General features: G+C 42.9%; 1 protein-coding gene across 1 annotated transcript; it reads right to left on the bottom strand.

The window, feature by feature from the left end:
- Positions 1-377: 377 nt before the first annotated feature.
- tia1 (TIA1 cytotoxic granule-associated RNA binding protein) lies at positions 378-13,490 on the bottom strand. The gene is made up of 12 exons (XM_063210528.1): positions 13,269-13,490; positions 11,709-11,805; positions 11,262-11,360; positions 9,772-9,826; positions 9,370-9,457; positions 8,931-9,006; positions 8,104-8,212; positions 7,651-7,746; positions 7,185-7,269; positions 6,168-6,306; positions 3,600-3,763; positions 378-2,349 (listed from the first exon to the last, which is right to left on the bottom strand). Exons 1-12 carry the CDS (start codon positions 13,295-13,297, stop codon positions 2,208-2,210), a joined length of 1,179 nt encoding a protein of 392 aa, XP_063066598.1. The 5' UTR covers positions 13,298-13,490; the 3' UTR covers positions 378-2,207.
- Positions 13,491-16,293: the final 2,803 nt, after the last annotated feature.

The raw sequence follows: 16,293 nt of genomic DNA, 5'->3' as shown, positions 1-16,293 counted from the left end.
TTGCCATAGTGTTTTAAAAGCGAGGTCAGGGTCTCAGAGGCTACACGATTTTCGCCTTCAACTTCAGTTTTATATACATTATGCATTCAATATGTTCACATTGAAGTGTGGTGGATGACAATACAAACCGATTTATAAGTGTGACTTCACTAATAAAAGGGACAAAGCGAAGCGGTCAGTTTTCCTGGTCCCAGAGAAAGGGGCCCCCACAAAGGGGTCCCTATTAAATATTGCATAGGGGGGCCTTTCACATGACTTTGGTCCAGGCCTGGCCAAAGCTGTCTGTGGTCCTGAGCCAATTCATCGCACATGCACATCTCACCACATAAAACTAGCCAACAATTAAAAGAAAGAAAACAATGCATTGTTTTTTAAAGTGTGTTGGTACGCATCAGCATTTAATGGGACAAAGCAAGAACACATGATAGTAGCATCAACATTATTCCAAAAAAAAAAAAATCATAAGGTCTGAAAATATCCTTAGGCACTGCCTATTCTCATGATACTCGGTTGGTTAAAATGGAATCAACTCAAAATAAGGCAACACGATGGGTCTCATCCAAGTCTAGTTTTAAAATGACACCTGGAGGGGGAAACAGTGCAAAACATCGATCCGTCCAGGCCTTCCTCCTCCTCATACAGATAACTACATTTTTAAAAAACAAACACACAAAACGTTTCGTTGACTTATACACAGAATTATTGTAATTCTACATTTTTCAGTTTGAGTCTTTTTGCACTGCATGGCAATGCTGTCACGAAAACCCCTCCCAATCCCCTGGAAAACAAAAAACAAACTAAACAAAAAAGGCTAAAAAACCTCCTGGAAGATTCACATGTTGCACTGTTTCTATGTCAGCAAAGACCACATTCAACAGTGGCACTACCGCCAGGCATTCATTTACACAAATCAAACCTCCAAGATCCATGACCCCGACCCCACCAAATAAAAACAAAAAAACAAAAGCTGCTTCCATATTTAACATCTGAGTTTTCTTTATACAGCATCAGAACAATTGAACAAACGTTGGTTTGGTTATTTACATACAAAAACAGTATATTTATAAGCCCTCCATGACTGGAAAAAAATGTCGAAAGAAAAAAAAAGTGGAATGCAAAAAAACAATTTAAAAATACCTAGAATTTGTGTAACATTTTCTTTCTCAGTGAAAAGGTAACCAAGAGTAAGTTATTGTGCAACATTTGTCTGCCGTCAAAGAAAGAAGAATGGCAGTAATCCCTGCAATTTGTTTTTGTTGAGAAATTGAATATCTAATTTAAAAAATACAACAGTTGACATCCATTTTATTCAGTTTTTTACAAACATAAAAAAACCAATAGGCTCATTGATTCACATGATTCTGTGACTTCAGCGCCCTTTCATGAGAACGGCCGGTAAAAACGAGAGTCCCAAAGTGAATGACAGAAAAAAAGAAGAGGCAAAAAGCTCCATTCACACCAGGTCAGGTCAGCAGTCGTGAAAATGCTCGAAACACAAAAAGCGAAATGGAAAAAGAAAAAATTGCGGCTGTGTAATGCGTCTTTACTGTTTTTTTTCTCATTTTTTTTAAGCATGTTTGTTTGAATTAAAAATGGCATAGTCCATTCTGATTTAGTCAGTCGGACTCCAGGCCGAAGACTGCAAGTGTATGTGTGTGCCCATCAGTATACATACATGTGTCTGGGTAATACGTGTGAATTCAAAAAGTGTGTGTGTGTGCATGTTCGCATGTGTGTGCGTGTAGTGAGTGTATGTTTAAATCCCGCATGGCTGGACAACTTTGGGACCCCCCCCACCACCCCTCCCCAGCCCAGCCCAGCCACTGCCAAAAAAATGGGGGAACCTTGATTTGAATCGTCCGCCCTCATTGACATGGAAACAATATTACAGGTGGAAGGTGTTGTGGGGGGGAAACAGTCAAATGGCACCACGCAGCTCCCCCAAAACATGGACGCCTGGATGACTGGACAGCCAGCCCCAAGGGTGGAAGGGGTGGGGGGTGGGGGGGCAAAGGTCCTCATATTGATCACCCCCTCCCCACATGGCAGAGGCTCCCACCCTAACCCTTTTTCTCCCAGGCCACAGTACAGGTGTCTTGTCTGAAGAAGATGTAGACACCAGCTCTCCATTCGTCGTCTTCCCCCTCCCGTTATTTATACCCCACCTCCCCCAGCCCCCAGATCACTCAAGTTTGCGTCAGTCCAAATCAGTGTGTGTGGTAGCCGGCCGTGCCCATGCCGGACTGGTTGGCCAGCATGGTTCCGTTCACCCCCTGGGCAGGCTCTACCATGCCCCCGTTGCTGATGGCTCCCACGCCCGTCCAGCCAGCACCCGCCGCCTGTAAATGACTGCAAAACACAAAAACACAAGGGAAGATGTTTTAACACTTTCATCTTCTACGTTTACATAGTCTAGGACAGGGATGGGAAACTGAGGCCCCAGTGTGGCCCTTACATGGATAAAACATAACTAAACATGACAAAATAAGGCGGCAAACATACCAAAGCCAAACGGAATGGACGCGAGACGAACGCGGTCTTTCTGCTTAGTTTCGGCCGGTGTGTTCTACTCTGCCTTTCACACTGACAGCGTCGGCGTGCGTGGCCAATCCTGTTCAAAACCCCCCCACAGCCAAAGCTAGCGTGCTACTTTGCCATTCATTTGAATGGGACACCGCTGGTTGCCGGCGTGAAAAAATATGCTCGAGTTCTATTTTCCAAATGCAGCTCAGCCGGCTCCCGAACCGCTGACGCCCGACTACCGCCGGTTGGTGTGTAAGGACAGATATGTTTCCATGTATTTTCACCGACGCCGGTAAAAATCGTGTCCGTCACGTGACGCTTTACCGCCCTGGTGTGCAAGACCCCTAATTGGAAGATTTTTTGAAAACCACTACTGAATTAATTCATTGTAATTTTACTGTTGACCAATAGAGAACACTCCTATTTGTTCCAAACAATATCGATAGTCAGTGAGCAACAAAATGCACCTCGAACTCTGCGAGTTGAAGACAGATCCGTGATCATGTGGCCCTCCAATGGTGGCGATAAAAAAATGTGTCCCTCCTTAACATGAAAGTTGCCCATCCCTGGTCTAGGAGTAGACTTATTTCAAAAATGTTTCACTTACACAAATAACTCGCAAGGAGATTCTTCAAAAAAGTTAGCAGCATGACACTGAATCAACACCTATACCTGCAATACAGCAACTCATTTTTAATAGCACTTAACAAGCCATTTTCTCATTTAGTGTACTTCACAGCTGGAAATCAGGTAATGTCTTAGCAGGGAGTTTTTTTTTATCTTGCGACACACAGGTTTGCTTTGCTTTATTTCAAACACGACCTTTGGAACATGCATGACATTTATGACCTGCAGGGGGTCCCTAACAGCTGAAAAGGTCAACTTATCCTTTCCATTTAGCGTCCCTTATGTAACCCAGAACATCTCCGTCAAATAGCAGGGTGGCGGAAGATAGGCGTGTTAGCGCACCAGAGAGAGAGAGAGAGAGAGAGAGAGAGAGAGAGAGAGAGAGAGAGAGAGAGAGAGAGAGAGAGAGAGAGAGAAAGGGAGGGAGAGAGAGGGATCATATCACTCACTTGAAGCCCTGCTGGTTCCAGGCCTGGCCGTAGATGCCATAGGCGGCGGCCGCCGGTACCTGCCAGCCGTTGGGCACGTACTGGCCGATCTGCTGGGTGTTGCCGTACCACTGGCCCCCCCACTGACCTCCGTAGGGCTGGGCAGCGAAGCCTAGCTTGCTCTGCTGCAGAGCGGGTGGAGTGGGGGTTGAGAGAGAGAGAGAGAGAGAGAGAGAGAGAGAGAGAGAGAGAGAGAGAGAGAGAGAGAGAATGAAGGGGGTGGGGGGTTAGCAGAAACAGAGAGAGCAATGATGTCAAGGAAATGTGGCGAAAGTGAGTAATACATTAAAACCTCAAAAGCACGTCAGCATAGACCAAAGACCTTAAGTCTCTAAATGCAGAGCCTGCTGGTTGTAATTAGGATGGGCGCGTGTTCACACAGAACTGCTCTGTGTCAAACAAGAGCCAACCTCCCTGTGTGTCTAGGACGAATTCAACCATGATTATGGGTCTTTTTTCAGGTGGTGTGGGACACCTTCGATTCAAAGGACTCGAAGCAGAAATACAAACCCCAACTCCGATGAAGTTGGGACGTTTGGTAAACAGTGAATAAAATCAAAATGCTATCATTTTCAAAACATTCAATCTATTCATTAGATGGAGAATAGTGAAAAGACAACATATTAAGTGTTAAAACCGAGAAAAAATATTGTTTTGGGGGACATATGTACTCATTTCTAATTTGATAAATCCAACACGTCTCAAAAGAGTTGGGACGGGGATCAGTGAAATTTAGTAAACATCCAAATAAGATAAAACAACAAAGAAGAACATTTCAAAATGAATTGTACTGACGGACAATATAGGTGTCCAGGTATAAGATCATCACAGAGAGGCTGAGTCACTCAGAATTAAAGATGCAAAGGGAATAATTACCATAGTTATTACATACATTTTTGAATTCCCTTTGATTTACCACGATTGAGTGTATATAAGACATATTTTTGTTAATAAAATCATTGTATAGGTTCATGACATCATGAAATATATATTGGCTATAGTCTCACTCTAATTCCTGGAGTGCTAGAGCTATTGAAAATTGACCATATTAAGAATGCTTAATGCATGAAAATGACACAGGGGTTTAGCATTCTCCTAAGCACCTGAGCTCACTTGAAATAGACCCAGAAGACATGGGAAACTGTCCTTTGCTTACAGAAGTCAGCAGAAGTTGTAGAAGTCCATTCTTTTTGACAATAATAGAGCATTGCACATCCTGTGCTACAGTGAAAATGGACCATCGAACTTGTGTTAGTGCTAGCTTCAAAAGTCAGCCTCCATGATGGCATGGGGATGCAGTAGTGCATTTGTTAAGATGTTCTCACTCATCTGTAGAGTTAAATACAGTGCTGAATGGTATAAATGGGTTTTAAACAGCATGAAAAGCCACTCATGCATTATATTTTGAAGGGAGATCTTCGATTACTGCCACATAGTAAGGTCAAATTGCATTCTCTACTATGTTTTAACAGTTTGGCTCCATCATAAGGACCAGCATGTGATAAAATGGTGGGTTTTTGGTCAAGACCTGTCACACTGTAAGCACTACAGAAAGGAAAACATTGCAAAACATGACAAGGAATACACCCACCATTTAAGCTGGTGAAATCATGTCCAAGATAGGAATTAACACTGTTTTTTATATAAAATCATCTCATCGGTTAATGTATTTAACTGTTAAGTGTTGTCTTTTGTTTTGTTTTTAGTCTTCCTCGACATTTGCTGCCATTTATTGTCCCCGTCCCAACTGTTTTGAGACGTGTTGGATTTCTCAAATTAGAAATGAGTACATATGTCCCCCAAAACAATATTTTTTCTCGGTTTTAACACTTAATATGTTGTCTTTTCACTATTCTCCATCTAATGAATAGATTGAGTGTTTTGAAAATGATAGCATTTTGTTTTTATTCACTGTTTACCAAACGTCCCAACTTCATAGGAGTTGGGGTTAGTAAGTTACATACGGTGCAAGGCTACATACGGTTGAATCCAGTGGCACTGACGTATACACACATACATGCTGCAGTTTTCCGTCTGAAACTACTATTCGTATAAACCTGCTATACTATTTCAAAGCGGAACTTGTTTGACATTACAGCGAGAAAGGGCAATTTAGTTATTGTGGATTATGTTGTCATTTACTGTGGATTATTACACATTCGTAATAGCTCGTTGAGAATTATTTTCAGAACTTATAATATAACTTAGCAGGAAGGAATTTAGAGCAATGACAAAACATTGGTGACCCTCCTTGTTACTTTGAACTCAATACTTTCCGGTGAAGCACCAGATAATTGAGAACAGAACAAGTCCGACAGGCGGACAAAGATGCATCCACTTGTTGCTTATTGATGTAAATTAATGAATACAATTCAATGTAATGCGAAAAATGGTGGCAAAGATCGTGATTTAAAGAATGCATTTCTGACGGACAGACAGACCAACGGACGGACATACCCTCTTATAGAGATGCTAGGACGCATCTAATTAGGAGGACTCCATACTTTTCCTGCAATACATGCAACTTACCTGGGGAATCTGTACCGGCTGCATGGGGCTAACCATCTCCGTTGTCTCTTTTCCCCAATAGCACTTGACTACATGGCCCTCTATGGAGGTGCCGTTGACGGAGACGATGGCGTGGGCGGCACCCTCGTGTGAATTAAACCTGTCAAAGCACAGATGGCGAACACTTCAGATGTACTGTAGGTGGTGGTGGCTTATGAACTGAGCTGACATATCACAAGAATTCTCTCCATTCCAATAGTATTGGCTTGTCAAAATGACACATATGCAACCACACACACACACACGCCCATAACCACTTAAAATGAACAGAGTATGGGGCACCTAAGTCAAACCCTTCTACTTCTGATCCATGGGGCTTCAACTCACAAAATTTTGAATGGGAGTGAAAGGAGCGAGACAGGCAAAATCCGGATTCTGTTTGGCATGTGCTCTGGATTTTACATATGATAGTAGTGAATTTTAAAGATTTGGTTATTTTAGTTTTTGTGCAAAACTATGTCAGAGATTGCAATGTGCGCCTCACGTATTTGACCGAGGCCGAATGTGCACAGCCAACCCTACCACTGCACGTCAGACAGATGACTTCTGTTGTGTAGTCCAAATAATTACACATTTTTGCACCCACAACTCACAAATCGCTTGACAAGTGAAGTCGACAATCACACCATTGGTTATCATCAATTCCGAGGTACAGCATGTGTGTGATCTAGCGAGGAATGTGAGGTGGATTGGAAAAAAGATCAGTCCATTACAGCCCAGTCAATTCCAAAAAAAAATTCTAAGCCCCATGAGCTGCCTGGAAGGGGCGGAGACTTTGACACCCCACACAATACATCATATAGCAGTAATTCCATAATATTGTTATACCATTAGTTATTTATGTAATGTATGGCAACACCACAATACAGTAACTATACAATAACTTAGGGGAATAGTAGGGGAGATGGTAAAAAAAAAAGATGGCAAACATGGGTAAACGTGTCATTTGAAAAGGCATGCATGTAACCCCACACTCACCTCACAAAAGAGTAGCCTTTGTCTGGAAAGACACGGATTTCCATTATTTGGCCAAAAGGTGAGAATGTCTGTCTCATTAATTGTTCTGAAAAGAAAGACCAAATGCATTTGGGAAAAAAGTGAGCATGAGGGGTAACCTGTAGTATTGAACACAAAAAAGTCCTTCTGGTCTACTGCCCATTTAACATCATAGCAGATTCCAGTTGCCAGTTGTGAATGTTGTCTACGACTGACCACATCATACGAGATCATGCAACTGGAAAATGAGTACGATTTTGTGCCTTCCATCTGTGTTTCCCTTGGTTTGTCCGTCAAAAAGAAAACATTGAGTGCTTCATATCTTTTCACCACATTATAAGATCAAGCACGGCTTGTTACAATATTGGGAGATGAGAAGAGCATGACAAACTTGGGCAGAAATCACAACTTGTGAACCAGGCACAAGGGGTAGAATAAGAGTGCTCACCTGTCAGGCCAGTGGTAACACCACCACAGTAGACTGTGCAGTTACTGGGACTCGACTGGTTCACCACCTCCTCAAATGACAAGTGTTTGGTATTCGCTGAGGATGACAAAAAACACGATTATTTAACACAAATTGAATATCATAGTACCCATTTTCTGTACTTCAATATTATTCAAATTACTATTCTCTATTGTGTGCAGTGAGGGTCTGCCTTTCTGTTTGCATTACACTGCACTTAATAAATACTATTACACTGATCAATGTACGCATAGAACCAACATCAGCAGACAAATACCTCTCAAAGGTCAGCACAATTTTGCAGATTAACCATCTCCAACGAGCAAACAACTCCAGTCTAACACATGAAAAATGTCTGAAATTGCCTTACATGAGCCTCTGTAGTCTTGTTAAAGTGGGTCTAGCAAATGAACATGTTCATCATTAGATACTCACTCTCGTAGGTGGCTTTGGGTGCTGGCGGCTTTCTCGTGGCCCAGTTGGTTCTGATCTGTCGTCCACCCAGCCACTGGCCTCCCATCTGCTGAATGGCATTCTCTGCATCCTGTACGGCACAGAAACAAGTAACATCTGACATTAGGCTTCCGTGACTACTAGTAGTTGGTCTTGCCAAAGTTCCAGGTTTAAATACCATATCCTGGCCCTGCCATGGCCAAACGGTAGGGTACCTGTCTACCATGCGGCTGACCCGGGTTTAATTCCCGACCCGTGTCCATTGCCGTCCCACCCTTGTGTCTCTCTCTCTCTCTCCCCACTTGCTCCCCGTCACCACCTTCACTATCCCATCATAAATAAAGTCAAAAAGACAAAAAGAAATCTTTAAAAAAAAACAAAACAAAAAAAAACAAATCCCATATCCTGTATGGCTTAAGTGCTCTTGAGCAAGGCAAGGTGCATTGCAGCAGGGACTGTAACCAAAAACCTGTAGCTGAACTGAGTCACTTCGGATAAAAGCGACTGATGGGTGTAATGTGAAAAAGAAAGAAGAAATGTAATGATTGCTGACAGGACACAACCGCATGCCGCACATACAACAATGCAGTCATCATATAACACACACGTCTGTGCTGGCATCTGCCCTCCCTACGCCCTGTGACCGTTGACATCTGTGGGAAAATCTCACACTAGGACACCACTTCCTTTTCCTCTACAAATAAATGTGGACTCAATTGCTTTCCTGAAGAAATGTTCCAGGAAAAGTGAATGCAGGACCGCAAAAAGCAGACGCAGGCGCGGTTCAGACGCGACCACAGGTTACTTACCCATTTGTTGAAGAAGGACACAAAGCCGTAGCCCTTGGACTTCCCTGTGGCCATGTCCTTCACCACGCGCGCATCACTGTGCAGAAGCAGATGACACAACAAAAAGGCAGTCAGAAACTGTAACCACACATAATACATCCACACACAGCCACAGCCACCCCCTGCGTTAGAAGTGTACCCACATGCACACAGCCACCCCCTGCGTTAGAAATGTAACCACCCACACCCACACACACACACACACACACACACACACACACACACACACACACACACACACACACACACACACACACACACACACACACACACACACACACACACACACACACACACACACACACAATTCCCCCACTCCTGTGCGTGCACAGAGGGGACCATTCAAACACTGATTTAGATTTGTATCTCTTTTTAATCATCCGGTTCCCAGAGCACTTACGATATCCTCCCAAAGGGTGCAAAGGCGGCTTTGATGTCGTCGGTGGTGATTTCTGGGCTGAGGTCTCCCACAAAGACGTGGAAGTGGTCTGCAACACACAGAGAGAAAGCAGAGAAATGTTAAAAATCTGACCATCTGCTGACTATGGAAAGGCAACAGAAAATAGCAATGGCAACTTGGGCCAATATACTGGGAAAATGATAAGCCGATGCAAGCCATTTTCTTTTCAACAAAAGCCTTCATTCAGATAGAATCATTTGAGAGTCCGAGAAGAAATACTTGGGAGAGAAAGGTAGGGGAGGACTTGGACATGACATCCGGCCGGAATCGAACCTGAGTCCCCGACCAAAAGAGAAGACTCCACAAAGACTTCCATAAAAAGCAAGATATGAGTATACTTACTGCTTGTGTCTTTCTTCTGGCTGCTAGGTGTGGTGGCCCAGTTGACTTTCACCTCCTGTAAGTGTGTGGAGAGAGAGAGAACGAAAGAAAGAAAGAAAGAAAGAAAAAAAAAGAGAGAGAGAGAGAGAATGAAAGAGAGCGCGAGAAAGAGAGAGAGAGAGAATGAAAGAGAGAGCAAGAGAGAGAGAAAGAGAGAGACCTTGAGGTGAAAAACCTTCATCCAGTTCAAAGGGGCACCTGCTGTCTACACGGGCCCCAAAGGGAGCCCTCTAGCTAGAGGCCTAGCCATGGATCTATAAGGAGCGCCTGGATCAATGCAAGGGGGGTCAAGGACACCAAATAAAAAAAGCCCTATGGCTACACTCCACACTAGTCAGACTTCAGCCTATGTGCTTGCTGTGACCAATAAAGTCTGATTCATTCGGGGAGGGGGATTGAATAATGCAAAAGAAAAAAAGAAAAAACAAGTATCAAAGGACCTACAAAAAATAAAAAAAGGTGAAATTACCAACTTGCATTAGTCCTCAAATGGTCCTTCAACACCTGTTGAGGACAAAATTATTTTAACCGAATATATACGTATAATTTGGAAACTCTGACTGCCTTCATCCACACCAAGCACCCTGTCTCCAGATGGATGCAAATAGAAGGTCAGCCTTGGATAGGCCACCGTGTTATTAAAAGGTTTCGCTAATAAAAAAATATAGTGCGCCCAGTCTGTATTGCTAGGTCATCTTGGTCCTGAGCCAAAACCCTGGGTAGGCTATACTAGAGTCCATAAAAGGTCTAGCTAAAACAGGGTTAAGCTGATCATACACTAGCTTGTCTTGCCATTAACATGCAATAAGGTCACAGTTGAGTCTTCAACCTGCTGCACTGAATAGTGTAGCACAACTTTATTTCCTCCCAAATGTCAAATTCCTATTTTTAATGTTTACTGTCCCTTTAACCCTTTGATGTTCAGTACCGTTGACTCATAACTGAGCACAGAAATACTGACAAGGGGGTGCAGTGGGGCAACACGCTAAGGCACCAGACCACAAATGAGCTCTCAACCACTACAATCTGCATCTATAATTAGTTGAGGACCCATGATGAAAACAAAGTCAACAAACCAGTCGAACCTGAATCCAAACTTTCCCAATCATGATGTTGCACACTTCCTTGAAATATTACAAGGGGTTAAAAAAAAGTATTTTCCAACGCAACTGGAACAACCATTACAAATGTACAAAAATTACCTGTAGTACTGACTGATCACATCATGTGAAAAAAAAAAATCAATGAGATAGTAGCCATCATGGAAACAGAAAAATCGCTTACAGGGAATTTGCTTGTTTATGCTTATGTGATGATACATGCTGACTGTGCAACAATACTACTACTACCACCACCACCACCACTGCTGTTGTTAAATCCCCAAGCCTTCCCAGCCCATCCAACCCCACCCCAGCCCCAACCCAACTCACCCAGTAGACACGATAGCTTACCTTACCCATTATTTTACGTCCATTCATGGCGGCCAGAGAGGCGGCCGCGTGCCTATGCTCGTAGAATTCCACAAAGCAGTACGGGTCATTACCTGACGTCTGGGGAACGAGGAAAGGAATTAATGATATTGACTGCGCAACAAAAGCACCACTAACAGCAACACCAAACGGCTGTTCATAACTTGACTACTGCATTTCATTTGTTTACTTCTTCATATTTGTGTACTACCAATAGCCTCTGAATCTTAAACTTTTGTCTTATCCAATGCATCTGATGCTTCAGTTAGTGATTGGTGATGAAACAATACTACATAACTGTAAAGGTCTTGAAACTACAAAACCTGTCAGGCTGGTGAACAACACAAAGACATAGGTAGACAGGAGTAACAGGAGGTTAGTTGAGGAGGAAATGTAAGGGGAAGTCTGAAGTTCATTTGGTTTACTCACATCTACAATCATTTTGCAGCTCTTGCATGGTCCTATCTGACCGAAGAGCTGCATGATTAGCGCCTCGGTCACATCGCGGGACAGGTTTCCGACATACCTGAAGAACAGAATGACAGGAATACATGCATGTAAATACACACAAGTATGGGTCTGGATGGGGCAAATAATACCACTTTCTACAACATCAACACGAAATGAACGACGAGGCTTCAAATAGTTGCATTTCGTTTGAAAATGCCGAGATTTAAAATCAGGAAGGAACATCTAAACCACTGTTGTTGGTACACGGAAGAAGACAAAGATCAAGTCCACAATGTGCTCGTGTCACGCCGTCCATCGCCACAGAGAAACTGTTATAATGTATCTACATCTCTCTGCCACACAGACTAAAGAATATCAGCGGCACTTTGCAAAACCATCGGTATTCAACATTGCATTGGATAACAACTTAAAACAAATAGTGACGAATGCTTTGCCAGACTACTCTTGATTTTTACAGTAACAGGAAGGCAGATGCATGGCGACAGAGCAAGACCGCTCTCTCTTTATCCACTCCATAACTAACTAGCTATCTTTCTTTCACACCGTCTGGCAAACCACTAGCGTATGGTTTTACACTATTGCCAACATTGTCCTTTTAGTCAGGCCTGTCTGTCTCTCAGAACAACTCACGGGTCGGTGGGGGATCGCTGTCCAAGGACAATCAGAAATACAATGTTAGCGCGCTAATGATAACGTTAAACACCTCTGGATGCGACACAATGCCACGGCAGACAGTACAATTATTGGAAAAGAGTGTACAATGGTCCATTTGCGTTACGCATATAATATACCCATCAAAATGACGTTGAATGACAGTAAAATAAATATTGATAACGTGATTGCCTCACGACTAGCAACGCTTGCAAACAAATAGCTAATAGTAATGCTAACGTTAGCTATCTAGTGATATCGGTGCAGGTCCATGGTGTAGTAGCTCGGTCTGCCATTTGTGGCCGCAGACATTAGCTTTTTTCAAAGCAACATCAGCCACCAACAGCCCACTGCTTTTATTCTTCTAGATAACCATCATCAAACATCCATGCAAAACACGTGGAGTGACAAGGACGTGACAATGGATGTACACTACTAGGGTTCGGGTGGAAGAGCTTCATCTTTGACATACATGTGTGGGCAACAAAATGCATTGTCAAACAGAGCCAGTGCTTTTGTCTCTAAAGAGAAAACCGGACACGTCTGACATAATGCTAAGTGCCTTTTATTACCTGCTAGCATTGCTTATGTTTCGATTAGCCTGCCACTATGCTAACCCTACCCAGCTGTGGAGCTGTAATGCTATCACCCTTCATACATACCAGTAGACACATTAACAAGGCAGCCGTGCGCAGACATATGCAATGATATTGCCACCCAAGCAAAAGGACACAACATATTTTTAACATCTAAACAATATACACTCAACAACTTTACGCCAAAACGTATTATTCATTTAAAAGTGACGGTAGGCTAACTTCGCCAGCTAGCCTCCGTTAAATTCGGGCTAATGGCATTCATACGTACAAAGTCTTGGGTTGTTCGTCGTCCATCATATTTTCCGATCGAATGAAAGATCGAACCCTGAGTGAAATCCCACGTGTCCGTTTCTATGACAGTCGCTGGTTATGGACCAGTTCTTGTCTTCATAAAACCTTCTCTTATTCTTCTTCAAATTCATAAAACGCGCACAATAACGCTATGCCGCCTCTGTTAACTCCAATTATGAACAATAGAAAGGCAACATAAGATGGCGGCGAAACCGGAGCGGATATTAGTGTACGCATGCGCTAAGCGCTTGTGTTTGTAACTTATCCATGCCCTCTGCTCAATCTGTTCCACGCAATCGCAAGACTGTGGACGGACCGTTCGTCTGTTCAGTTTTTGGACCTCTTCAACTGCTCCCGGAGTGTGGCAGTATGACTTGGGGGCAATTATGAAACGTGTTTCCAGTAGCCTACGACTTCTGCGGCCACGTCAGGAAACGGACATTCATTTTTAATGTCTGTGTTGTGAGGTATGGTCTTGTCATGTTTCTTTAACTATGAAAGATATTTTACTTTTCTTTGAAAGAGAGGATCTGTGTATTTTGAATTTGTTTGTAGTCATGGGAAAGTACCATATACACAAATGCAAATGGGGAGGGAGAAAACCATCGTTTGTTACTTTCAAAAAAGAAATGAAATTTTATTTGAACTCCCTTGAAGGACTGGACAACCGAAAATCTGAAAGGACTTGCCTTAATGGCTATTTAGTTTATATTTTCTCCCCCTCTATTGGTTAATTTGTGCACTGTACCCAGCCCTTTCAATGTTTGTTTCTGATGTGTTCTTAAAATAAAAAAAGTTTTTTCCTAGTTATTTTCATTTTAATAGAAGGGACCCACAGGTGAAATTCTAGAGTGGATGTGATGTTGAAAATGGTTGATTTTTTTGTTGTTGCTGTGAATTTTAAGAGCTATCTTAGTAGAATTTTTAAATTTTGATTGTGTAACACGTCATAGTCTACATTGGTCTCGTTTTTGATGGATCAGTGCTGCTTTTGCTATTCAGCGCACTTAGCCTAAGCAGCTACTGCTCCATCAAAAACGAGGGCATTCTCTGCGACCACAAGGGCCACAGACAGAAACTTTGTAGTCTAGGCCTGAAAAGAATGCAATATGGAATGTCTGTAGAACTGTCAGCATGAATATACTGTACCTGCAGTAGCCTAAAGGAGCTTGAACAGGTAAAAAGCCATCTCAGCCTAATGAGTACCACTTTAAGTATTATGTTGACGTGTCCTGAAGACGGGGACGGGTTGGGAAATTCTGCTAGAAATGGATGAGGGCACTTTTCGCCGTCACCTATGGGTCACCTGGGCTCAATTTGATGTCCTGCTGACAGAGTTCATAAATGCGGGCATCAACAGCAGCACACATAACCACCCTGACATCCCCCCTGACCCAGAAGGTCCTTATGTTCCTATGGTACATGGCCAACCAAAATTCATTCAGGGAAATTGAGGACAAATTCAATGTGGCGCAATCTGCAGCACACCGTGCCATAATTGAACTACTTAATGCCACATGCTCTGGTTCTGCGGACTATTCACCACCTGGCCCAACAACTGTGAGTGAAGAATATCAGCATCCGGTTTTTCCAGGGTCTCTGGGCTGAACGCTGTTATCGGTGCGATTGATGGCTGCCACATAAAAAATCAGCGACCTCTTGTCAGAGGAGGAGACTATATCAATAGGAAGGGTTTTTATTCGGTATTGCTGCAGGGGATTGTGAATGAGAGGGGGAGATTCATTGATGTTTTCGTTGGGCCACCCGGGAAGGTGCACGACTCCCGGATGCTACGTACATCCCCCTTCTATGAGGAGTGGGAGCAGAATATGGGGGAGCAGAAACTTCTGGGGAACAGTGCATACTGCGGCAACACCTACCTGTTCATCATAACTCCGAAAAGGGACAATGGAGCATTAGTCTGATGACGACATCGCTCACATTGTCCAAATAAGCCGTGGCAGGATGAGATGTCGTTGGAGGAGAGTGAGAGAGATACAGAACGTGAGCCTTTATAACATTGTTTTGATTATTATAGCGGCTTGTATGCTCCACAACCTCTGCCAGGACACCGAAATCTGTGATGAGCATCCACGGGGCTGCCCTAGACAGGGGGACGACGATAATGAGTAGGCCAAATCGGCCTGTATTTCTTCATTTTCAAGTAAAGGAGCCTGGTGCTCATGTATAGCAGCTGCTGTGTCTGTGCATCATTGTGGTTCATTTAAAGTTTCTGTGTATCAAGTACCAGAGGTTGATAAAAGTGTTGGGCAAGTTACTCCGAAACAGCATTAGGCCTACTGGTTACTGTCTTCTGAAAGACACCCCTTAGATCAAAGGCCAGGGGGCCATATGCAGCCCTCTGAGTCATTTCATGAGGCCTGCAAACAACATTTAAATCCAAAGTGATATTCTCACCCAATATTAAAATGTTCATTACCCAAAACAAGGTGACTTGGCGGATTTAAGTTAACCAAATTTATAGGCTAGGCCTACTTGTATTATCTCAATTCATTAATAACACAATAACATGTATAATCATTTAAAAAGCCACTTTGTATCGCTTGCACCACCATACCTGCAAGCGTGCAAACCCTAGTAGCCTTATCTGAAGAAGACGATTGTGTGATCCAATAAAACACTTGACGACTGACTGGAGTATGTGCATAAGTTTACTGTGCTTCCAACTGTCTTCAACAACTGACGTTCACATACAGTGCAGTCATAGACTCTGGTGCAGTGCTTTATATACCTAGGGACCAGAGTTCCCCCTAGTGGTATAACTCGGTATTGCCCATGGCAGGTCTAACATATAAACACATTGGTTTACATCACATTCCCCTTACTGTAAGTTAAAGAGAAAATGATTATTCTTTTAAGTTTACTGTCAACATGAAATCATTATAACCAACATATTCATTAAACGCATAGAAATTTCTTTCCATTAACACAAGTTTCATTTCAAACATTTCATAACAACAAACATTGAACATTCAGTCACA

This window comes from Engraulis encrasicolus, chromosome 11, assembly GCF_034702125.1.
Source record: "Engraulis encrasicolus isolate BLACKSEA-1 chromosome 11, IST_EnEncr_1.0, whole genome shotgun sequence".
Classification (NCBI taxonomy): Eukaryota; Metazoa; Chordata; class Actinopteri; order Clupeiformes; family Engraulidae; genus Engraulis; species Engraulis encrasicolus.
Note: the sequence above shows the minus strand (reverse complement) of the source record. Positions and strands in the feature narration are given on the sequence as shown.